The sequence below is a fragment of the Apus apus genome, chromosome 4, assembly GCF_020740795.1.
Source record: "Apus apus isolate bApuApu2 chromosome 4, bApuApu2.pri.cur, whole genome shotgun sequence".
Lineage (NCBI taxonomy): Eukaryota > Metazoa > Chordata > Aves > Apodiformes > Apodidae > Apus > Apus apus.
Window position 1 is genome coordinate 103,110,252 of NC_067285.1, and position 24,344 is coordinate 103,134,595.

A 24,344-nucleotide genomic window follows, 5' to 3' on the forward strand; every position below is an offset into this window, starting at 1 on the left:
TCTTAGTGGAATTGTTTGTTGGTATTGAGTATTTCTTTTTTTTTCTTTAAATGAGAGAGTGAGAGGCTGTAGTCAAGTTCCCAGAAAAACCTATCAAAAGGTATGTTTTGCCCAAGGGAGTGGTGGAGGCACTGTCTCTGGAGATGTTCAAAAAAGGGGTAGACATGGTGTTTCATAAGATGGTTTAGTGGATATGGCTTGTAGGGTGGATGGTTGGACTTGATGATCTTGAAGGTCTTTTCCAACCTTGATGATTCTATGAAATAATTGAGCTAACCTGGGCATATTTGTGTATTTGCTGAACTAGACAGTAGGACAAAAGGAAACCTATTATTTTAATAATCAGACGTGTGGGTGTAGAATTTCTGTTGTGCTCTTGGAGGAGCTTAGAGCTACCGAAAGCATGAAGACTAGTCTGTACTGTAAGTCCAGTTTTGGAAAAACATAGGTGAGAAGATTCAAGTCTAGCACATGGCTTTATGATCAAAAACTAGCAGTGTTAATCAGTTAACTTTGGCTTGATGTCTAGCTGTGTGACTGTTAAACACTACAGTGTTTAAGCTGGTTAATTTGAGACATTTTAGAGAGACTTCAGACTTAATGTGTTTTGGTAGCTGCTTTTAAGGTTAGTCAGAAAAAAGCTTATATGAAAGCAGATCAATTTCAGTAAAAGGCACCTTTTTTGTGATTTTGTAGTGTGTTGTAGCAGGTGGGTGGATAATGTTTAGAGTCTTAGTCTTACTTTAAAAGAGGGAGGCTGAATAATCTAGAGGGAAGGCTAAAAACAAAGGCTACTTTTAGAAAGTTACAAACGAACTTGTTTTAACTACACAAAAGTTTTGTTTAATCCAAGTACATTGCTTAGTATGGTGTTAATACTGCATAATAGATATATTGAGGATGGGAAACAGTGCCTGAAAGCGCAACCACAAGAGGAGCTGGAATATGTGGCTGGAATACTTAGGGTTAACAAATTGTCTGTCCTTCTGTTTATTATAATTAATCAACCTTAATAAAACTTTTTTTTTTGTAGGAATTTGTTTACCAGAAAGCAAAATGCAAGATTTGAGAAACAGAATGATGTGGGATGGAAGTTGTTTGGAAAAGTACCTCTCAGAGAAAACTCACAGAAAGATTCAAAGAAAATAGAAAAGGTATTTGTTTCATTTTTGTTAAGAGTAGTGGTGAATGTAGAAGCCAGTGAAGTTTATGATCTGTGTATATGACTGTAAAGTCTGATGAATTGTATACAATTTCTTCATCAGTGTGAAAAGTTAATTCAAATCTTACTTCATTATAACAGTGCTGTTCAAAAGAGTGTTTTCTATGTGGCCATTACATTGAGTACTCCATGAAAACACATACCACTTGGGTATAAAGCATTTCATATGAAGATTCAAAATATATGAATGTGGTTTTGGTTTGGTTTGGTTTTTAGTATCAAGCTTAGTAGATGTTCTGAAAATCTTTGAATCTTCTGTAGCTTGCTCAGGCTTTCACTGGTTTGTGGCTTTTGTGGCTTTTGTGACATAGACCCATCTATAATAGGCTGTTTGATCTGCTGGGCCTTAACTCATTTTTGCTTAAATGGTATTTTAAGCATACATGAAGTCAAGATAGAGTGAATGTTAAGAGTGTCAGAAACATGTGTTGGAATACTGTTTTCACCCATTCCTTGTTTTCTGAAGTACTAGCTGGGTGGAGATTTTCCATGTGTGAGCCTCAATGAAAATTTGTTTAATGACTTGAAATGTTGCAGCAATGTAACATAGTTCAGGATAAGTATACGGAATACTTTTTTTCTGCTTTCTTTTTTGTTCTTGTACAATACAGTTCAAAAGGGAGTGTGTTTTGAAATTGTTCCATGAATAGAGAGAAACTTCAAAAGCATCAGAAACACCAAATAATTTAGTTTTATCCTGGTCTTCACTGCTACTTAACTAGTTTGGACATTGGGTTTTAGGTGTGTGTCTGTTGCTTATATTTGCCAGTAGTTAGATCTGTGATTTGTCAAATTGTAGCAGCTGTTTTTGGGGGCAGGAAAGGACAGTGAAGAGGTTATACAAAAATCTCGGCCTTCCTTAGTGTGTCAGAATAAAAAACACTGAAAACCCATTTTCTCCTTCTTTGCCTATCACTTCTGAAGCTGTAGCATTATAACATTGTTGAAAACATTTTTGAGGGCTGGTTCCAATGCAGATAAACCCAAGCATGTTGTTAGTGAATCAAATAATCTGCCTTCCCAAGGGGGAAAAAAATCTTGTTAAACTCAACTCTGTAATCAGTGGTTTATGAGCTCCTCTTTCAGTAAGAAGAAAAAATCCTGTTTCAATCTGTCTGTCTTGATCTGGGATTTTTGGATTGCACATAAGCATTTTATGTGTTTGGGACTTTGGCTAAATGGCATTTGGTTCTTACTTTCTTGTTCAAACCACTGTGGGAAGAGGAAGGTTTGTACAGAGGGAGACATGCAGTTAGAGCTTCAAAACCAGCTTCTCTGTGTCAAATGGGAGTGCTACTTGAAAGATTGTGCCCCTTAATTTAGGGATCAAGTGCTGTGGAAATCCAGGTGCTTCATGTGACTCCTCTTAGCTGTAGCTATGCTGTTAATCTAAGTGAAGTTCAAGCAGCTGTTTGAAATGTGTCACTGTGATCAACCATTTGGACTTTATCTACAGTTTGTCTTGATACAGTTAACAGTTCCAAAGTGTTCACCAAAGGCTTTTGATGACACAATTGCAGAGGCTTAATAATAGCAGCACTCTGGCTCTTAGCAGTGTATTTTGTTGTAGTAAGCTTGATAAATGGGTAAATAATTTATTAACTTTTTGGTTGCTGCTGGTACTGTGACTATTTTTTCCTTTAGATCCAAGCTGTCTTGTATCGTGAGTATTCAGTGTTCTTAGAACATTACAACCTTGAATGATTGTATTAAAGCTGTTAGAAAAAAGTAACTATTAAAGAATTATGTGGTATGGCATCCACATATTAGTGGGTTTCTGGCAAGATTACAAGTCTGAAACAATTGTCTGCAATGCCTCTGGAAAAACAGTAATCCTTCTGAATTTACTTGATGCTTTCCTGGAGTTTTTTTTAATACATGTAGAATTTCTGAGGTGTAGGTAATGCTGTAATTAACTAATCCAGCCTTGCCAGCATCTAAAAGCACATCCCAATTTAGGTTATCCCTCACAGGTTGCTTTGACAATGACAAAGTAGCACTTGCCTTGCAGAGGATATGTCTATTTAGAGGCAGGCTGTTAGCCCTTTGATTTGTGCCTAGAGAACTTATATACGTGTAAGTGGAGGAGGTGGCAGCATATGGCTGTTGGAATGGTGCCTGTTGACCAACACCAGTACCTTCTTTCTGGAAAAAAGGGTACTAGGTCAGAAGGACAAATGCTGTGGGTCTGTTTCTACCTTGAGGTACGGCTTTGATTTTCAAGGCCAGAACAATAGATGCTTGAAAGGTCGTTATCTCTTGTATTGAAAATTTGGAGGTATGCAATGAAATGTGGGCATTGGGGAAGAAAATGGCTGTGATCAAAGTAAATGGTTGGTATCCTAGTAAATTATTTCAGTGTCTGCACTTTTTCCTTTGGGGCATGAAACAAGGTGCCTGACCTATTTATTCTATAGGTGGCTGTTAACTGTCTGCAGTTTATGTATGCTTTACTTGAAATTGGGTCAGATTTTTAAATTTATTTTTCTTTTCAGAAATGCTAGGGCCTTCCTTTAAAGTTCAGTGCAATGGGAGTTACACTTGCATGATGTGCAATCCACTACAGACACTTGGTGCCTGAGAAGCCAATCTTGTGGGGATGCACAGTTTTAGAGCTTGAGACTCTGTATCCTGATCCACACAGAGATGTGAAAAGCTTTGTGGAATACTCTGATGTGAACTTGTCAGTATGGGAGCTGGGTCTTGAGAGCTGTGCAGGGAGCTGTGAGGCCCTGAGCAATGATGGTTACATTGCAGTGGTTAATTGAATGATGTCAGCTCTATGTATTGAGAGGAGTGTGTAGAGCACACAGTCTGAATGGAAACTGCCACCTAGACAGAAGGGACTAATTAAAAATATAAGTATTCTTTCAACATAATGTTGTGTGTAACTTCCTGTACACTTCAAGAAACTAAAAACTGGAGGGAGAAAAGGGAGACTCAGTTTTTCGTACATCATGAGAAGTCAGCAGGGTTTTGAACCCTGCTGTCTGTTGATCTCTTGAGCTAACTTAGATTTGTAGCAGCAGTCACCTGTCACTGCATGCCATGCATTTCTGATTTTATTACACAACTGGGCTTGTGCAGACTTGATGAGAAATAGCTAGACATGGCTCTTGTGCTGCTGGCTACGGTTATCATGGGAATTGCTTCATTCCTGTAGTAGTCTTTATTATTTAAAGTATAGACTTTATTCCTTCCATCTTCAGTATGTACAGGAGTATCTAACTTCAATCAATAGGATTCAGTACTCTGACAGACTTCTGATGTTTTTGGCTTCTGACATAATGAACAAAAGAATTGTGTTAGAGTGTCCTTTTAACTTTTCGTCACTGTGTCTCTTGGGTATTTGAATTTGTACTGAAGAGACTCAGTTAAGGATTTTATGCCTATTTGCTGGTAACAGCTTCTGAGAGTGTTACTTGTGAAAGGGTGGAGATGTAGACTGTGCCTTCCTCTTGAGCCTGACCCTGTCCCTCCTGTTCCAGTTCCTGCCTTTTGATGCTGGTACTTGAAACAGGGGCTGTTTATTGAGCAAGAGCCTTTCCATTATCTGGGTGCTCCAGCTTAACTTACTGATTCTTTTCAAGGAAAAAAAATCCGAAATGTTTTCACACCATGGAGTCCAGGTCTTCCTGCAAATTCTGTTCACAGTGATGTTATTGTCTGTGTTTGTCATGGTTTAACTCAGGATTGACAACAATGCTTGTGATCTATTCCCCCTCTCACCCAGGTAGGAGAGGAGAGCGAGAATGAGGAGGGAGACTCTCTAGATAGAAAACTAAATTGGACAGCTTTAATTAAACGCTAATGATAAAATATATAGCCAGGCTTCATCCTGGCTCAAACCAGGACAATGTTGTAAAATACTTATATATAGCCCATAGATGGTAGGAGATTGTGGCTGATTGCAGAGGCACTTGAGTGGTGTTTCTATTAGCAGAATTGTGGTCTAAGTTAATTCTGAAAGTCAGCTTAGAAGAAAGGTGATGAATTCTTAATTGTGATTTTTACTTGATTATGATTTCCCATCTTGGGGAAAAAAAAAATCAAGTTGCATGTAACTTGTTTAGACTATCAAAAGTCATTTGGACTGTCTAAGATGCCACAAAATAGCCAGTCTAGTAGTAGCCACGGCTATCAATTTCTGTTTGCATCTGTCCTCAAGTTTCACATACCTAGGGAAATCTGTATGGTTGTATCTGCTTGGTATGAAGCTCTTTATGGTCAGGAGCTAAAATGACTGACCCACCAAGTAATCTTTTCTGAAGTCAGCTTCTTTGGCTTCTGGACAGACATCTAAGAAGTCCTTTTTTTCAGGTCACTAATTAGAGCCCTGTGACTATCACATTAATTTGGCTGCAGACTCCTGTAGTGAGTTCATTGGTGTGTTCATGATTCCATCTTTTGATACTTTTATATTTTTTCCAGAAAATTTCCAGGGATGAATGAAGTTAACCACAAACTTAAGACTTCTAAAATATAAGAATCTTTATGTATACATTTAAAAAACTTTTATGAAGAAAATAATCTTTAAATACAGTCATATTTTACATTGTTCTGACACCTTCCCCATAATAGTCTTGTCTGAGATTGAAATAAATTTGCAAGAAAGAATACAATTGTCATTTGTGTGTTTACGTAAAGTGTGAAAGTGGGGAAGGGTGGAGTAATTGAACCATGAATTGGCTAAGGATTATTCTTAGGAATAGCAGTTCTTTTTTTCCTTTTAACGTGCTACTTAATAAACAAGGAAAACTCCAGACCCTCAAGCTGCATTTGTCATTCAAGTTAAATATTATACATACCACGGCTAAAGATGGCTGTACATACACAAATGAGGCCAGACTCAATTTCTAAGGAGCAGTCGCATTTTTTGGTTTGACCTATGACCAAAAGAATGGTCAGACAGGTTTTTGAGCACATACACTTTTTCCTCAGGCCCTGTAAGAACTTCTAAAAGCACTAGTATATGCAAGACACAGCATCATAGTCTTGTTTTAACAATGTGGGAATTAAAGCAGCTTCAGCTAAGCTGATACTTTGCCTACTTCTACTGCTGACAGTATACATGAATATTTCTCTTTTGCTAAAGAATTGGCATTGGCACAGGCTAAAGTTAGATTGCTTTGCATTGTCACCAACAGGTTTTATACATTTTTGATATAGTTAAATGTTTTAAAGCTTTAAAAGCCGACAGAACAAGTAATCTTGTCTGGGAGGCTGGAAGTACATTTACAATGGAGGTTTGCTTGATTAATTTTTTGTATCCATTATCTTCAGGAATCCTGCTTAAGTGGAACTGGTTATGCCAGTTCCTTTTGTAATTGTTGTGTGAAAATGCACTGAGTCAGATGCCAGTACTTGACAGAGAGTAATAACTGACGATGAATTCTCTTCCCTTCCAAAGGGCTGTAAAGCTGAGCTAGGCCTTGTGGCCACTGTTTCTTTCAGGGACTGTTCAGGATTGGTGAGAACAGCAGATGTAAATACTATGTTTGCAACCACTTCTTTTCACTCAGTTGTCTTGTTATGGAATGCTCTAGAAAAAGAAATCACTTTTAAAATTCAAGAATAAGTAACATTGTTATATCATCTGGTTTTCTCCTCTCATGTAATTGATATTCACAGAGCTTGTTTGCAACTGGCTGGTCAAGATCTTGTATGTTGAGAGATTAATGTGTATAAAGGATAGCCAGATTTTAGTTCTATCCTAGAAACATGTTACAGCTGTCTTCCCAAAGGAGCAGCTTAAATGAAATTACTTTTTTCTATATTCTCTTATTTTTCTGTAATATGGAAATCCATTTTTAGTTGGGGCCTATTTTTTGTATGTTCCAAATGTGCTGTGACCCTGTGGAGACTGTTCTAACTGTATGAATTCCAGAAGGAGTTCAATGGAATGTCTTAATTTTCTTTGAGTTTCAATCCCAGTAGAGTTCAGCACGTATAACACTACAGGCCTTTCAATAACAATCTTTACTCATAAATCCAGGTCTAAATATTTTATGATCTCATTTACTGGCATTCCATACCAGAATTTTTTGAATTTCTAATGGCAGTTCCTTAACAATAAAAAGTACCTAGGGATTGTCATCTTCCCAGATTTACAAGGGTTTCTCTTCTGAAAGTCACAGTGTGCTCTCGGTGTGGAGGGTGGGGGAGACTTCCTGCCCACCCCAAAGGACAAGTGTTAAAATAAATGACTTACTAGGAAGTTGGATTCCAGCCATGAACCCAGTAGTGATGAAAACAGTCTGCACACCTCAGATGCCATGGAAAACTACAGGGGTTTATGTGCAGGTGTGGACAACAAATTTGTCTGTGTGAGGCCCTGGGAGCAGGTTGCTGGTCTTCAGTCGGTGGAGTGACAGCATCAGAGCTCATAGCCAGGCTTTGCAGTACACCTTGCTTGTTCTGCACCTACCACTACAGCAAAGTCAGATTGTTCACACTTAATAATCACATCAATAAAATATTGCCTCTATCATACAAGCTGTCAGCAGTGTTCCCACCCTCTCCTACCAAACGGTTTTGATTTTTTTGTCTCAGTCATTCCTGTATTTGTTTCTTTTAAGGAGAGGGGGAGATGGAAAAGTGTCATTCCTTTTTGGTACCAATGATAAAATTTCTCAACTGCTCTGTCTTCAGCTGGAAACACAACATACTTGCTTGTAGGAGTGATACACTAACAGGAAATAAATCAACATGATTTACCAGTTATGTTTTTCTGTAATAATTAGACTATGACTGTATGTGTCATCAACATTGCAGTCAATTAAAATCAATTGTACTTCAGAGACTAACTCTAAAACATGATAAAGTGAAAATGAGCTCTTGAAACAGGCAAATATATTGCTTGGCTCCTTGATGGTGCTTTATCTGATGGGATGAATAGTTAAGCTGATCACAATACTCAGGAAAAACCTTTTTAAGTTGATTTAGGTTAGTCACTTGACCTTTTTTTTTTCTGTAATCCTAGTTGATAAATAAAATAATTTAGAGCCTGTTTTATTTGTTTGGTGTTTTTTTGTTGGGTGTTTGGGTTTTTTTTGGTTTTTTTTTGTTGGTTGGTTTGTTTGGACCTTTTAGGTGGAAAAGAATTGCAAAGCAACAATGTCGAGCAAGGAATCACAGAATCACAGAATCCTAGGGGTTGGAAGGGACCTCGAAAGATCATCTGGTCCAACCCCCCTGCCAGAGCAGGATCACCTAGAGCACATCACACAAGAACGCATCCAGGCGGGTTTTGAATGTCTCCAGAGAAGGAGACTCCACAACCTCTCTGGGCAGCCTGTTCCAGTCCTCTGTCACTCTCACAGTAAAGAAGTTCTTCCTGATATTCACATGGAATCTCCTGTGCTCCAGTTTGCATCCATTGCCCCTTGTCCTATCACTGGTCATCACTGAAAAAAAACTTGGCTCCATTGTCCTGACACTCACCCTTTACGTATTTGTAAATATGGATGAGGACACCCTTCAGTCTCCTTTTCTTCAAGCTAAAGAGACCCAGCTCCCTCAGCCTTTCCTCATAAGGGAGATGTTCCACTCCCTTAATCATCTTTGTGGCTCTGAAATGAAATACTGAATGAAATTGCTACAACCCATGCTGTAGGCAGACAGTGGTAAGAGCTCCTGTTAGGAGCAGTGTGTGTTATCCAGGGTAAAAAAAAAAAAAAGCATAACCTAGAGACAAGTCCCCTGACTGGTGATGTGTGGACGTTCTCATGCAGCTCCACGTGCAAGAGCACTCCAGGTGGAAGCTGTACAGTGTGGCTAGCTGCTGCCATGAGTTCTACTTCCCCTTGCCCTCTGCTGATGGGTGGCAGTTGTTTAAAAATACTGTGCTTTTCTAAGCGTTTGTCTTAACAATGCCTTACACTGTATTCAGATGGACGATTCAGGGCCTTTGAAGAGGAAGTGGTTTGTTCAAGCTGGCTGCTGACTGGCGGGAGCTAGAACTACAGTTCTGGATTAAGCCTTGTCTTTTGCTCATAGTGAGTTTGTCTTTGGCTAGGTCACTGGAGAAATAATTTTGACTAGTGGCTATAGCTGTTAACAGGGTGAGTGTTGGCATGTAAACTTAATTCACACATGAAAGCTTTCTAAGGTGATAAATTGCCTAGTGCATTTTTTCTGTTCCACAGTAGAAGTCTGAGGGTGTAAATGAGTCACTTCCTGTGTTCTGCCCCTCTGGGTTAATTTCTGCTTGTCAGCCTTCAAAAAAGCAGGATTTAGAGCTGTCATGGTGTGTCTGAGTTCCTTTTTTTAAGAACAAAGAAGCAAAAGTGGAGTTGCAGTACATGAAGGCATAGTTACTGTGGTTAGTCTAAAACTAACCAATGCTTATTCTTGTTGCAGTCTCTAGAAATGAAGGTGTAAGTCTAATTTTGCCACTTTAGAATTATCACCCAAAACTTGCAAGTTGCCTTCATGTCCTGGTGTTTCATGTCTTTCCTTCTGATCCAATTAAAAACTTTTTTCTTTTATTGTAATTGTATGGAAAAGAAATGTAATTTCTGTGAAAGTAAATTTAAAAAAGGAAACCTGTTTTGTCACTGATCAAGTCCTAAAATATATAACTTTAAGTCTCAACAAGAAGTGTACTGAATAGATTATTCAGCAATTCTGAGAGGCTACACTACTCTTCGAAGTGTGTTGAAACTTGTCCCAAGTTGAAAACTACCTGCCTCAAACAAATCTACTATCATATTTAAACAGATAAAAGCAAGAGTAATAGCTTCCATCCACAATAAATGAGAGAGTAATTCAATACTAGGACAGAAAGATTGTTCCTGAGTATTTTAATAATAAAATAATGTAACATGACTCACCTAGGTATCATAATCTAGCAAAGAGTCTACATGTGAGAAGACAGATTATATTACAAACTTTTGGATAATAGAAAGTAATAGGCTTTGAGTATCAGTTTAACAGTTATGACAAACTACAAAGTATTTTTTTGAAAGGCAGTGAGAGTGGTTTAAAAAGAAAAAGCTTTCATTTCATATTTATCACTCTCTAAATCTCCTAATAAATTACCTTGGTCAAAGGCCTTGGAAGCATGTAACATGTGGTATTTAAGGATAGATTATAAAATTTCTGGGAAAAAAAGATACTAAATAGATAGAGGTGTAAGCAGTGTTAGTTGTTATTGCAGTTAAAATGTCTAGTTTCTAATCCCTAGTCTCTAAAACTACTAGTCTCTACTGAAAGGTCTGTTTCAACACCAGTGGTGTGTTTTAGGGGAAATGCCCTATGTTTATGATGTCCAGTGATATAATGATATTTGTCTGAGTTGAAACAGTTACTTTGTAGCCCAGGTTGATGCCTCATGGCACAAGATCATTTTTAAGTGCAGGAAGCTGCTTATTAGTGGAAAAATGCTTGACTTTTGAGTATGAACTACACAGCTGCTCTTACCCCCAAAATTTCAAAGCTGGGGAAGTCAGCTTTTCAGAAGACCTGAGAAATCTGGTGGAAATTCCTTCTCTCTTACTGTTGAATGAGAGTCTAAGATGAAATGCCGTATTGCTCTAACTCCTTTCCTGTACTCCAGGGGTTAACCCAGTGCTTTGGCCATTTCAGAATGGTGTCAACATGAGGCTGATGTGGCACCAAGAGTCCTTTGATTTCTGGGTTTTGCACAGGATGAGGGGGACGGTTCTGAGACGCTCTTCAGCCAGACTGAAGAGCATGTTATTTGAGATCAGGTAGGAAAGAAGTTTTCTTCTGCAACATCAGCACTAATGTGGAATGTCTGAAGAAGAACTTGCTGAGAGGCTATTTGTAAGGATATGGTGCTGAGGGTATACAGAAAGTTGAGGTGGCTCAGTGGAGTGACAAAAATAATGTATGTAAAATTATGTTTTTACATTAAGTCCATATCTACTGTAATTCCAGCCCCTGGGAGAGACATTTAAGGGATATGCTGAAAGCAGGTTTTGGTTGTATTTTACTCTGGCATATATTAATTTTAATAAAGTAAAATAGCCATTTAGCTTGTACTTTCTTGCTTAAGCACTTACCAGGTGCTTGCCTTGCTGGAAGCCTTTCTGGTAGATGTTTCCAGTTGTTTGATTCTGTAGTGTATCAGATAGTATCAGTATATAGGGAACCTGTGCACATTTGTATGTACAGATTGAATTACATCCTTTTCAGTGTTCTTAGTAGGGTTGGTTTTTTTTGTTGTTGTTATTGTGACTCATATTGGAGTCACCTGTGAGAGTATGCTGCACCATTTGATGACAGATCCTGTATTTGTCAATAGAGAGCTATTCTTAAACCACACAGCTCATGGAGATGCTTTGTCTCTCAGAATACTTAAAATACAGGGAACTGCTCTGGTTTCCTTTTTTTTTTTTTAAATAAAGTGTGTCACTTTATATGAACCAAAAAGCACTTAAATTATTTACATACAGCACAAATGAAATGTGAACCCTGAGGGAGAGAACCATCTGATACTTAGCATGTTGCATGACTAGAGGTAACAGACTCTAAAACAGCAAACTGTTATTCTTTCTTGGAAGACATAACTTGGCCTTATCTAGGCTTAGGTTTTAAACGTTCCTTCATTTGATGCCTCTGCTGCTCAAAATATGTTATAAGAATATGTATATATAAAAATTGCTAAAATAGTCCAGTGACTGGAGCACAAGGCTGTAAAGCGGAGTATTTGGCTTCCAGTTCTCTTTTTACTTTTAACCTTTTGGAAGACGTGTTATTTTATTAATTAAGTGTGAATGTGTGAGACCACTGTTGCAAGCCTAAGTTCTGTTATCACCTGTAGTCTGAAGAGGGAAATAGATGCTCCTTAGGCAAAAGAAGGACATTTCAGAGCAATTGAAGTGATCCCTAAAAATAGGCAGTGTGAGGTTTTCCTTATGTGAACTGGCCATAGTCTTTTACCCTTTCATTGCTTAAGCATTCCTAATTCATTAAGTATGGAACAGGAGCATGCTGTTGTACTAAAGATGAGAAGGGTGTCCTGGTAGAAGATAAAGCTTCACTCAATGTTATTTCAGTCAAATTCTGTCATCACACTGTGATCTTCTGCTCTGGTATCCTTGCTATAATGGAAGAGGATTAAAATACATATAGATAAATGTATATAGAGATGGGTAAAGCAAGTAGGTGTGATGGTTCTTGAATAATTAATTGTAGAACTTGTCAGATCACTTTGGCAAAGTCACAGAATCCCAGGATGTTAGGGGTTGGAAGGGACCTCTGAAGATCATGAAGTCCAAACCCCCCTGCCAGAGCAGGACCAAAACCACACAAAGTGTGCGGGTTGAGTGTGCAACTTGGATTTCTAAGGTGGTTAGATCAGTAACTAACAAACTAATTGCATTTCAGAATACCTCTGTACTGGTTTTGGAGTTATATAAAAAGCCATCTTATATATCCCTTATGGAGTTTTTTGGAAGTCTAATATCTGAGCTCAGCAGTTTGTATTCTCTTTCTGTTAAGTTCTGAAGGATATTCTCATAATCTCATTTTTGCTGGAGATGTCAGCCTCTTTAAGTTGTCACTGATTACTGTAGGTGTACTGTATATATAAGAGCCTCTATTAAAATTGATTTTTTTTTTATTGCTTGGTGCTGTGTCAAGAATCGGATCTTAGTTCCCCAACCTGAAGATCATCACAAGTTTCAGGATCTGCTGGTTTCATTGAAGCATCTGAAACAGTCCTCCTGCTTGCTCCTTTCTTTTCCTTTTCCTTCCACATTTATATTGCCCTATAGCAAAAGTTACCAGAGTAACCAAACTAATCCAGCAAAACAAAAGGTATAATTTCCCCAATCTGTTGTACAGTCACACAGCTACTCATGGCGGCACAAAAAAAATCTTGTGAGGGGCTGGGAGGGCAGTGAAGTGCTGGGTGTGTACCAGCTTAACTGTATCTGGTAAACCACTTTATAAATAAAAGGCAAGAGATGGACATGCAGTAGGAAGCTCTGAAGGAGCAGAAGGGAACATTGAAGCAGTATTTAGGTAGCAGTCAGACTTAAAAGCCAGGAAAAAAGTATTTGTTTGCTTGTACAATTCTGGTCAGGTTCCTGTCTCATATGCTGAATGATGCAGGAATTCCAGTGGAAAAAGTACCATGTAATTAAAACTTGTGCATGACTTGCTTGAGTAGTCTCAGGTACTCATATAATTGTGGCAGCCTAAAAATAGTGACTGCTACCAAGTATCTGTGTAGTGTGTGTCTAGCTCTGGTTTGAGTTACAGGGTGTGCTTAGCTTTTCACCCTCAGAAGTACCCTTCCATGTCATCAGGCATGACTCTCCCCATGTGTTTTGCAGAACACATGGTTGATGGAGCTCTTCTTCCTGTGTTCACAAGAGCTGCAGTTTAATTATATTGTCAGCATGTGAAACCACAGATTAACTGCAGGAATGCTGTTGTCCACCTAAGGTTGCTCTTCCTCATAATGTGAAGTTTGTGGGGGTTTTTTTGGTTTTGTTTTTTTTTTTTGTGTTAATAGCTATAATTTTACATAAATGTCTTTTGATACGTGTAATAATTACTACCATAGATAGCTTATGAGAAAAAGCAGTAACACTGGAAGCTTTTCATGAGCTATGTTGACTTGCCATTGAGGTAATTACTAGTGCTTTGACACTAGATGCTTGTATGGCAGATGTCTGTAATTAATTGGTAGTGGGAATGAAGCTGAGAGCTGTTCCTCATTTGATATAACACCACTGCATCCATGAATTAGATGAGAAGTTGTAGGTTGAAAACATTAGCTGAAATAAGTTGGCAATTTGGAGAAAATAACTTCTCTCAGCTTTTGCAAAGACACTTCTTTGAAAGCAGAAGGCTTGTAAGTGTCAAGTCCGTCTTTGCTGCTCATTCTGTGGTTCGGGATCAGGCTTTGAGCAGTGCAACCTGGCAGCTGCAACAGGTAGTCAGTGAGATTAAGGAGCATGAAATCCTCAGTAGTGCTGAGCAAAGGACAGCGAACGGTTGCAGATGAATAGGTAGTAGGGTCTGCCAAAGATGGTGCCACAGCAGCTTGGCTGTTGCCCCCGAGGTAGAAAACAGAGCTTTTGGATAAGAGAAAAAAGGCAAACTGAATTAATCTGGACCGAGACAAAGTATTTAACAAGATGGGATGTGGAAGGTGTCTGAACGGGGGATGACATCAGTCTGTATCTTTTAGAGCTGTCTGAAGAGAAGAGAGATGGGTTGTACTGAAAAGATGCTTATGCTGTATTAGTGATTTCAGCATAATGCTGCTGGTGCTTCTTCGGGGCTGGTGAGTGTTGGCTTTTTGGCGCTCAGCGCCGTCCCAGAGGCACGAACACGCGCGTCGGGAGCCGGGACGGGGAGCGCCAGCGTGGGAAACCGATGGAGAGAGATGCCGGTGTAGCAGAATCGCGGCGGCCTCCTCAACCAGCCCTGAGCATTCTGGGCTGATCCAGCGACTGTAGCTAATGCTGATGAAATGGTGCGAGGTGTCTGGGACCTACATCTGAAGAAGGCTGGGAAGAGGCGCTGGGGCGGCACAAGAGGCGGGAAGCTTGTGCCCGGCGATCGCGGCCCCGGGCAGGGCGGGCCCCGGGCAGGGCGGGCCCTTGCTTCCCGGGGGCCGGGGGGCTGGGTCCCCCCTCGGGCGCGCCGTGCGTGCTCAGGCAGCGCTGGCTGAGACGGAGAGAACCGATCGGGTGCGCCGTCTCCGCGGGTGATTAGCGGGGCTGGAGGGGCGGGCGGAGGCGCTGCGCCCGGGGAGGGCGGCCCGGGCAGGGCTGGGTCGGGGCGGGCGGCCCGCCAGGCCGTGCGGGCCCGGGCGGCGGGAGCCAGGCCCGCGGTGCGGGGCGGGCATGGGGCTCCGGCGCCGCTGCCTGTGAGGGACCGCAGCTTTCATGGTGAGCGAGGCGGCGGTGGGCGGGGGGGTGCGGGCAGCCGTGCGGCGGGCGGGCAGGGCTGGGCAGGGCTGGGTGGGTGCTGCTGCTGGGCGCTGGGGTCGGGGGCAAGCGGGATGGGTGGGCGCGGACTTGAGCGCGTGTCGGTAAAACCAGCCTTGACCACCTTTTAAATCGCCTTGCTGGCCCGGTAGGGAGCCAGGTTCCCGGGAAGGAGATCTCCTTTGTGCGAGGTGGGGTGGGGCGGCGAGACCCCGCCGGGGGGAAGGCGGCGGCCGGGCCCAGCCGGGGGGCTGGGGAGTGCGGGGCTGGGGTGTGCGGGGCTGGGGTGTGCGTGCGGCCAGGCAGCCACCCCCCTGCCCTGGCAGCTGCTGCCTGTGGGGCCGGCGTCGGGCAGTCGGGGTCTGCCGCTCTGTCACCCAGCAGGAGTATATTTCGTACTCCACTTCCTCGGAGAGTGGTTACCTTTCAACAAGCAGGGCCAAAACAAGATGACCTTGATAGAGCAGGTTGTGTGGTGTAGGTTCAGTTCTGCCGTGCTGCCGGTCCCCGGGGAGGTTGGGTGCCAGTGGGGATTCAGGCAGCCCTCCCGGTTAGCGCGGTTGGATCTTTTCGCACTTGCCCTCTGTCCGGGTGGGTTATTTGTGTTTCTCCGTAGAGAGATGGGTTAGGATCCCTGTGCGCCTTAGCTTCTCTTTCTTCAAGAATCGCGGAGGATCACCACAGCTGGAGCTTCTTGCATCTCACTTGCAAAGCTGCCAGGTCCCACCCAGAATTAATCTTGGTTTCGGGGTGTGTGTGTTCCTGTGGGGGTTTTTTGTTTGGTTGGTTTGGGTTTTTTAAATCAGTGCTTTAATCTACAGCACACTCTCATAGAACATCTTCAAACCCTAGTTCAGCTATCGGGGCTGACTGCTGACTAGGTTAAGACAAAACCTGGAAGAAAGCCTAAGTGATCTCGGTGATAATATTCTCAATTGTGATGATCAGCTCATCCTAAATTGATCCTGAAATTAACTTGCAACCATATCAGGTTTGTAACCCCTAATTACAGCGTCGGATTTAAGTAGATGGTGTAGTATTTGTACCTGTGAGACATCTGAGTCTGTTGTGTGTGGGTTTTTTTTTAAAAAAGAAAAAGCTTAAAATGAGCTATTGTGTGGTTCAGCCTATTGCAGTATGCCTGTATGTGCAAATATTTCTGCTTGCTCAGTCAGCAGATACTCTTAGAATGAGTTTGTGGAGGCTTCAATCTGCTTCATTGCTATATGATACATTGTTCTCCGTTCAAAATTACATTCTCTTCTTACTGGAATAAAAGATAATTTTAATGAACTTTTGCCTTCTGTGAATTTCATTTGGTTTTGTTGGGGTTTTTTGGGGATGGAGTGGATTTTTGTTTTTTAATTAGGGAAAATGAAAAAAACAGTATTGTAGATAATGACTGTCACAACACACCTTTTTATTCTTTTTTGGGTTAGCACTGAAAAGGATGACATTACTACAAAGGAGTCTTACTTGTCGTCTGGTAAAATGTGCCACTCCCGTTTTTGTGCTGGTCTGGCTCCTTTGCTGTAGGGAAGTGCTGAGTAGAACACGTCAGTGAATACTTGCTGAAGTGCAAGGTGGGATTTTGCTCTTTAAGAGGTTCGAATAACTGTACTAATGTGCCAGTACTGCAGCTAACCACACATACTCCAAAATAAAACATGCCTTAACAAAGAAATTTTTGGAGGAGTGATATGCATAGTGCTGCTGTGGAAAACTTTGTGCTTAGCTGAGTGAGATTTCCAAATTAATTCTACTGTATGGAATAAAATCCTCATTGCAGCCCAGTGTGTACAGTTTTTCTCACCTTCCAAAAGCAATTTTGCTTTGCAGTTTGGCTTCTGATGAAAGAAGAACCTGAACATAATTTTCCTAAGCCAAAATTAAGCAGCTTTTCTGGAACTTCTACTATAATAAGCATTGAGTGCATGTGTTTTATTGTCAAGTTATGCGATGCTCTAGGGAGATCAATATATGGTGATTTCTGCATATCAGTTTATTGTGGATGCTGAAGAGTTTTTCTTTCACTAGGGGTGTATCAAAGGAGTAAAAATGCTAGATTTAGGAACAAGGTTCACTTTGGCCGTAAAAGCAGTAATAGAGGTTAATATTTGACTAGTTAATTTGTGAAAAATAGCTGATAAAGAAATCGGGTTATTTTAACAGAAACTGTGAAAAATAATAGCCATTTCCTTCTTGCCTGTCAGCACAGTTGATGTTTGAAGCATGTTATGATGCTGTACTCATACACTTGTCACTATCAGCTGCTTGCAAGGAGTTATTAATGGAAGAATCATGTCTTAGCTTTCTGAATATGCTGTTTTTCGCAATACCTTTTTACTATAGTTCTTTGCTTATTTTCTCACTCAAGGAGTATTCTTTTTAGTGAACAGCTTTGTCAGCATAAGTACTCTCCCTTTACTAAGCAAAGCTAGGTACTATTCAGCAGTCAAAATACATTTTTCTTGGTTCTTTTCCTTGTTTTCAAACTGATGTCATGCATAGCAGTATTAACTGGAATTAATGAGCCAGACATTCCAAATTCATGACAGTGTTTCCCGTCATAGCAATGCAGGGTTCACAGGATTGACTATTGAGACAGTGCTCAGTTAAAAAACAAGGACAAAAATAGAGTTTTTCTATGTCTTGAGAGCTTCACAGGCCTGTACCCATGAGTCTGATAGAACTAGCTTAAAGCAGAATTAAATTTTATGACACAGACTAGAAAAGCACAGCCATGTTTCTCTGCGTTCCATGTGAGGTTTTCATCCATCTTTTCATCCATCTTTTCTTTTAAGGTGGCATTGGAGGAGAAGTAGCAGGGATCTTGTTTTAGGTTCTGAATGATCCAGGCTGTTCTCGTTGTGTTGGAAAGGTTTGGTCTATTGTCCAAGGAAGTTTTGACATAATTGACAGATGAAGTTGAGAAAAATAAATTGGTACCATTTGAGGAGCTGTTTGTGCTAACAGGAAAAAAAATCCATGGCTGAAACACTGTTCATTTGTAATGATTATTTTTCACAGTATGATTTCTGGTCTTTTTTATTAGAAGGTATAAACAAGGTATACATGATAGCAGGTGCTTTTTGGAAGTGTAAAAACTAACTACAAAATTGAATGTAAAAGTATTTATAATATGGATTTTTTTTTTTCCTCTAGGACTCTTTGAACGTGTTTGTTGTTTGTATATCACTGATACTTTGAATACTTAATGTTTGCTGTAGTACTTCAAGCTTTGGAGTAGCTGGAAGATGTGAAAATGTTGGTTTACCCTGTTAGGTCATGTTTTTGGTACATTTTCTTCCAAAACAGTGTTAGTAGGAAAATTAAAATTGCATGTAATGCCAGGTCCTGTAATGTAGATCATGATGATTCAATAATTAAGCATGGAAGGACCTCAGAGGAGCTAATTCCCAACTCAGAACAGTCTACTTAGACCAAGTTTCTAGGACTAATCCACCTGAATTTTGAATGCCTTCAAGGTCAGAAGTTTTCACTGTATCTCAGGAAACTTGCCCCAGTGTTTGATTACCTTCCTAGTGAACTTTTTTTTCCACTTAGACCAGAATTCTCCTTGTAGCAGTTTGTGCCTGTTGTCTTCATGTTGTTGATACAAGTGCTTCAAAGACTTACACTCTGCCTTAACCATCCTGTTTGTCCTATTGCTGCCTACCAAAGACCCTTATGAAGACTTCTCCTCTAAAGGCTGAACAAGCCATTTCTCTCAGCCCCTCTTCTTGTGTCACTTGCTCCAGACCCCAGTCATTTTGGTGCCTGTTCTCTAGTCTTGCTCTGGTGTGTCCGTGCTTGTATTACAAGCAAGTTAATACATGATGCTGTGTTAGGATTTAGGATTGCTTTATGTCAAGGCATCATAACAAGTACGGGGTCTGTCTGACAATGATTTTAACCTGTTTTGTTTTATTTTTTTTGGTCATTATTGAATTATTGCATCTGAAAATAGCTTGGGTATGAGAAATCTTATGATGAGATTTTAAGACAAAGAGCCTGTGGTTGGTTTTGGCTTCAGTTTCAAAACCATGTATCAAATCAAACAAAAAATATTTTAAATGGGTCTTCTTTTATACTTCAGATAATATCTGCTGTTTGTAAGCTCATTCTTACCAGTACTTTGTAAAAGCAGGCTGCCAGTCAGAGGAACTTAAGATGTTTATACAAGTAGAAGGAATGGAAAAAAACACATCAAAACTCACTCCTGTACAGAAATTTTAACATTGTTTTCACTTCTGAGGTTGCTCTAGTTGGGAAACTTTAAAGGGACTGCAGTTGGGCAGACATTTCAAAGCATTATTGTGAAGACTTTTGTAGACCTTGTTAAAATTCTCATGTACATCATTTTGGTATTCTCCACTCTTTAAATTTGCCCTGTCTCTTGCTTCTCCAGGAATATGAAGAAAAAACTGGACGAGCTCACAGACCACTCTCTCCTAAACAGAATGTGAGGAAGAATCTTGATTTTGAGCCACTTTCCACTACAGCACTTATTTTAGAGGACAGACCAGCGTAAGTTTTGGGAAGTACCACAGTGAGAGGCTCTTTAAAATTAGCCTATCAAAGCTTTTCTTACTTTGTGTAATTGATTGCTCTAACTTTTAACAAATGATTTAAAACTGAAAGTAGATTTTTTTTTCCAAGGTAGTGAATGTGAAAGTAGTATGATTATAAGAAAAATTATTCAAACAAAAATAGTTATAATGAAATCAATGAGATTGTATGAAAGAAGATAAGTAGGAGAGCAGAGCTCTAGTTTTCTGCCTTATAAACATAAGAGGTTTTTATTTTCTTAGAGAACATAAGCATAAAAATGAAGCTGATACATGCTAAAGCAGTGGAGAACCAAGGATACAGTGTCCTGTTTACTCAGAGAAAGACCACACCTCCATAAATAATGAAACAATATAATGATTGTTCTGCAGTGGGTTCAGCATCACATTTTAAAGGTTGTCAAGTATTTGGTCAGTTATTTCATGCTTCTGTTACTGCAAGGAGATTCTTGCACATGCAGACCCAGTTCCATTATGATTTACTGGCAGCTGCTTTACCATGGTTTGCTCCTGAATTACGCAAATTCAGTCATGTTTAATCAATTTATGAATGGTACCCAGCTTAATAGGCATGACATCTGCATTTTTAATACAGCTGTGCATTTATGTAAAGAACTAGCATAACACAGGTCTGTGTTTGCATCAAGAAATCTGTATGAAAAGTGCTCATATCAGAGTTGTTATTTAAGACACTTTAGCTTGACTGGTAGGCTATGTGACAAGACTTCTTGGGACATTAGAACAATGTGGGAGTGATTTATTTCTAATAGTTGGTTTTATTATGTCCAGCTGGAAACTACATACTAGCTTATTTATAGCATTTTAAACCTGTATTAAAAATCATTCTTTATCTGAGATAATCTGAGAAGTACAGTGTTGGGATAGATTGAATTAGTGATACATTACAGGATAACATTCACATTTTGCTTTCTTTCCTACTGTTGATAGACTGAAAAACTAAGATTCTAAACAATTGAATTATCACTTCTTTTGTCTAGTAGGGAAGACTTCTCTAGACAGAACTGCTGTCCTCACAGTCTTTTTAAATAATATTTTTAAGTAGTCTTTTTTGTTTACTTACAGTTCACATACTATATTTTTTTACCTATAAGTAATTTACTTTTGATTTCCTATGACATGAAGATTTAAGACTTCTGGAAGAAAAATACAGTGAGATTTTTTCCAAAAAATAGGCATTTGTCACATGGCTATGTTTATTATACAGGTAATATGGTTATGTAAGTAGTAAAGCATACTACTGTTAAGGGTGACTTTTGATGGCCAGCAGCTGCCTTATGTGTGACACCATACGGGAATATGAGAATGAATTTTTGCATATCTTTTTTATGAACCCAGGATCTAAACTGTCCTAGAAATACAATACAGTGTTCTACTGTACAGAAAAACAAAATAATTTGTCATTTCCTGTTCTTGTGTTTTGGTGATCCTGTAGTTGTTTGAGATACATAGTGGTTATGTTACTTACACATATGATTCGCTTAAAGTTCATGTGGTCTGACATATGAGCATGTGTATTTGTATGGCAGAGATGCTACCAGTCCAGGCTTTAGTCACAAATCAAAGTGACTGTGTTGGTATTGATAACTGGAGAATACAAAGGATGCCTCTAGTGCCCCTTTTTGCTGTAGAAGTGAGGGAGAGGAGTTAAGCCTTTAAAGAATTAATGGAGTTACAGAGAGCAGAGGAGAAAAGGAAGCTGGTGTAGGGAGTCATGACTGCAAGGGTCAAGACAGTGGTGGATTTAATTCCTAAATGAGGTGCATGGCAAGAGACAGTATGGTCTTGTATCTTAATTGTATAGATCAGTTTAAATCAAAACTACCAACTTGGTATATACCACTATATTCCCTTTATTTATGAAGATCAGCCTGTGGGTTCAGTTGGTTTAATAGTAAAAATGCTGAAATTACCAAACATAAGGAAATTACTCAGCATATTTTGTGTATAAAAGTAGTCATAGCTGGTCAGTGTTCTTTCCTTCTCTTCTGCTGACTCTGGCAAAAAAAAAAAATCTTTCCAAGGATCTGTGCTTTGATCAAATGTTTTGACAAGAAGCAGTGTATGTTTTTCTTTTAGAAGTGTCTAGAATTTTCTTCAGAGAGGCTTGCCAACTTTGAATACTGATTATTATTATTTTTCAAATTTAAGGAACCTCCCTGCAAAACCAGCAGAAGAAGCTCAGAAACACAGGCAACAGTACGAAGAAATGGTGGTTCAAGCGAAAAAAAGAGGTGATGGAATTTCTTGTCTTCAGAGAAGTTAAGGGTATTTTTAAACCTGAAATGCATTCATGTCAGTCTGTTTTTCTGAAATGTGAGGGATCTGTACTTCCTCAGAAAGAAGAATCAATCCAGAGAAGAGAGAGGAATTAAGGTAGCTTCATTAAAAGGCCTCACCCTAAGCTGAAAAGTAAACCAGTCCTAGAATACAGCAGGAAAAAAAATAATAATTTGTAACTCTTAAATAATTGTGGCGTCTGTTTGTGCGTTTAAAAACATACTAATATATTGAATAGATTCAAATTAATGAAGGCTAGACTTACTTAGATAACTACAGGATATTTGATAGTTTCGTGTTAGGAACAATGTGTTGAGACTATAGTACATAAATGCATAATTTTCCACTTTGGAAAATGTGTGTGGTTATGTTTGTTTGTTAATTTGTCTCCCACTTAAAATTGACAGCTTTCCCAAGGTTTTGCTCAGAAGTTATTGTTGGCTGTTTTTTATAGAAGTGTCTCAGGAATACATTACAGTGCACATCAGGTAGAGCTAACAATTGTGGTTTCCTTCTGCTGATATTTTTGACCATCTGGGTTTTCTAATAAAAACAAGCATTGCAATAATAGGAAATCTGGATTCATAGAAATTGTGTCCAGTGACAGCTACTGGAAATATTTTTTTGTTCAGCTGGCCAGATCCCTGAGCCATATGAAACAGTGAAAAGGTGATAGGAACACAGAACTTGCTTGCTTTCTGCAGCTGGCATATTAATAAAACCTCATGTGGTTTTGAACATTGTGCACCTACCAGTAAACTTCTAACTGCATGACTCCCATGGTAGTATGTCCTCTTAATGTGTAGTAGTCCAAAGAAATTTCTCCATTCTTTCTTTGCACATAAGGTAGATAGTTTGAGAGAAATGAGATGATGCTCAGGTTAGACAATGGGCCAGGTCCTTGTGCTGTCTTCACTGGCCTGGAGTATGTCATTTTGTCCAGATAAATACCCTGACAAATCCATTTTCCCAAAAGCCACTCCAGATGAACAACTTTGTGAAGCAATGTATTGTGTAGAGGTCAGGAAATCAAAGAGTGTAAACACTATGTTTAGAGAAAAATTAAAAGCTTACATTTAGGCAGGCTTCCAGAGAGCTCATATCAAGGCTGAAAATATTAGGAGGCAGTTGGTGTGGTTCTGCTCAGGCACGTCTTGGACTTTAAAGTGGACCCATCAGGTTGTGTGTGTTCATTCCAAAGACCTTGATCATGGTCCTGTGTTTCTTCAGTTAGTTTTCCTTGCCAGGTCAGTACCTTCCTGTATTGTAGACAGTGTTCTGTGCATGCCAAGTCCTGTATTTCCACTGTGCTGCTATAAAGAGTGTTTGCCTGCATTTGTTAAATTGCATCTCTAACAAATTTGCCTGTGGAAAAGCTAGTAATTTATGATGCAAGAAGAAATACTGAATGATAATGCAAAACATGTAAAGTCTGTTTAACACAAAAAGTTGTTTTTTTTTTCGGTACATACATATTTGTGATGTATGACATTTAGATTAACTATCTGCTGAGTAGCATCCAACATGTGGCTTTTGGGATTTCCTGACAGTATATGTAAAGCATAATTTACAAAGACAAACACATAATAGTGAAAACAAAATACATAATTTGTATTATTTTAGCTTGTATTTTTTGAGTCTATAATAAAAAAGGGGTGGGGCTTTATTCAGAAATACTCTGATCTGTCCTACTAAGTGGTGCTGTTGGCTGTCAGAGATGCTAATTCAAAGTTAGTAATGTGGTTAGATTTCAAGGGTCAGAGTAGCCATGTATCTTTGTCCCATCCATCGAAAATGAGCCTTATGCATAGTTGCACTTTTTTTTTTTCACGTTTGCAGTTGCTGCTTAGCTTGCTCTATGTCTGGGAAATTTTTGGAATTGGAACAGCCCACTGTACATTTAGGTGAACATAGTGTGCTTTTTACATGACTATATAGCCATGAGTAGCTAACTCTGAATATTTGATTCCTGGTTTTATTAACTTAAAAAGGAAATTGCTTTTCTGCAGAGCTTAAAGAAGCCCAGAAGAGAAAGAAACAACTGGAAGAGCGCTGTAAACTGGAAGACAGCATCGGCAATGCTGTTTTAACTTGGAACAATGAAATCTTGCCCAACTGGGAAACGATGTAAGACAGTATGTTGTACTGAGTTTTAATTAAAATTGCTGAGTCTCCATCCTGAAGGGAAGTCATAAATTTAGCACATCTCATTTTAAATGGTCTTGGAAGCTTTTGTTTGAAAGTAGCTTTTGGAAAGCTACAACGAAGATCAGCAACGTGTTTTCGTTCTTCCTACAAGGTGGCTAGAAGTGAGGCCGTTCTTATTATTTGTCTTTA

General features: G+C 39.4%; 1 protein-coding gene across 3 annotated transcripts in view; it reads left to right on the forward strand.

Moving 5' to 3' along the window:
* The window catches only part of TBC1D14 (TBC1 domain family member 14), a 68,294-nt gene that overhangs the window by 21,073 nt on the left and 22,877 nt on the right, over positions 1–24,344 (forward strand). The window contains exons 3-6 of one of the 3 annotated variants that reach the window (XM_051617392.1): positions 1,034–1,154; positions 19,550–19,668; positions 21,879–21,961; positions 24,017–24,134. In XM_051617392.1, coding sequence (XP_051473352.1) covers positions 1,034–1,154; positions 19,550–19,668; positions 21,879–21,961; positions 24,017–24,134 — 441 coding nt within the window. Of the gene's footprint in view, positions 1–1,033; positions 1,155–15,000; positions 15,100–16,611; positions 16,722–19,549; positions 19,669–21,878; positions 21,962–24,016; positions 24,135–24,344 lie in introns of those variants that run through there. The other 2 variants (XM_051617394.1, XM_051617395.1) reach the window with 2 other exon arrangements.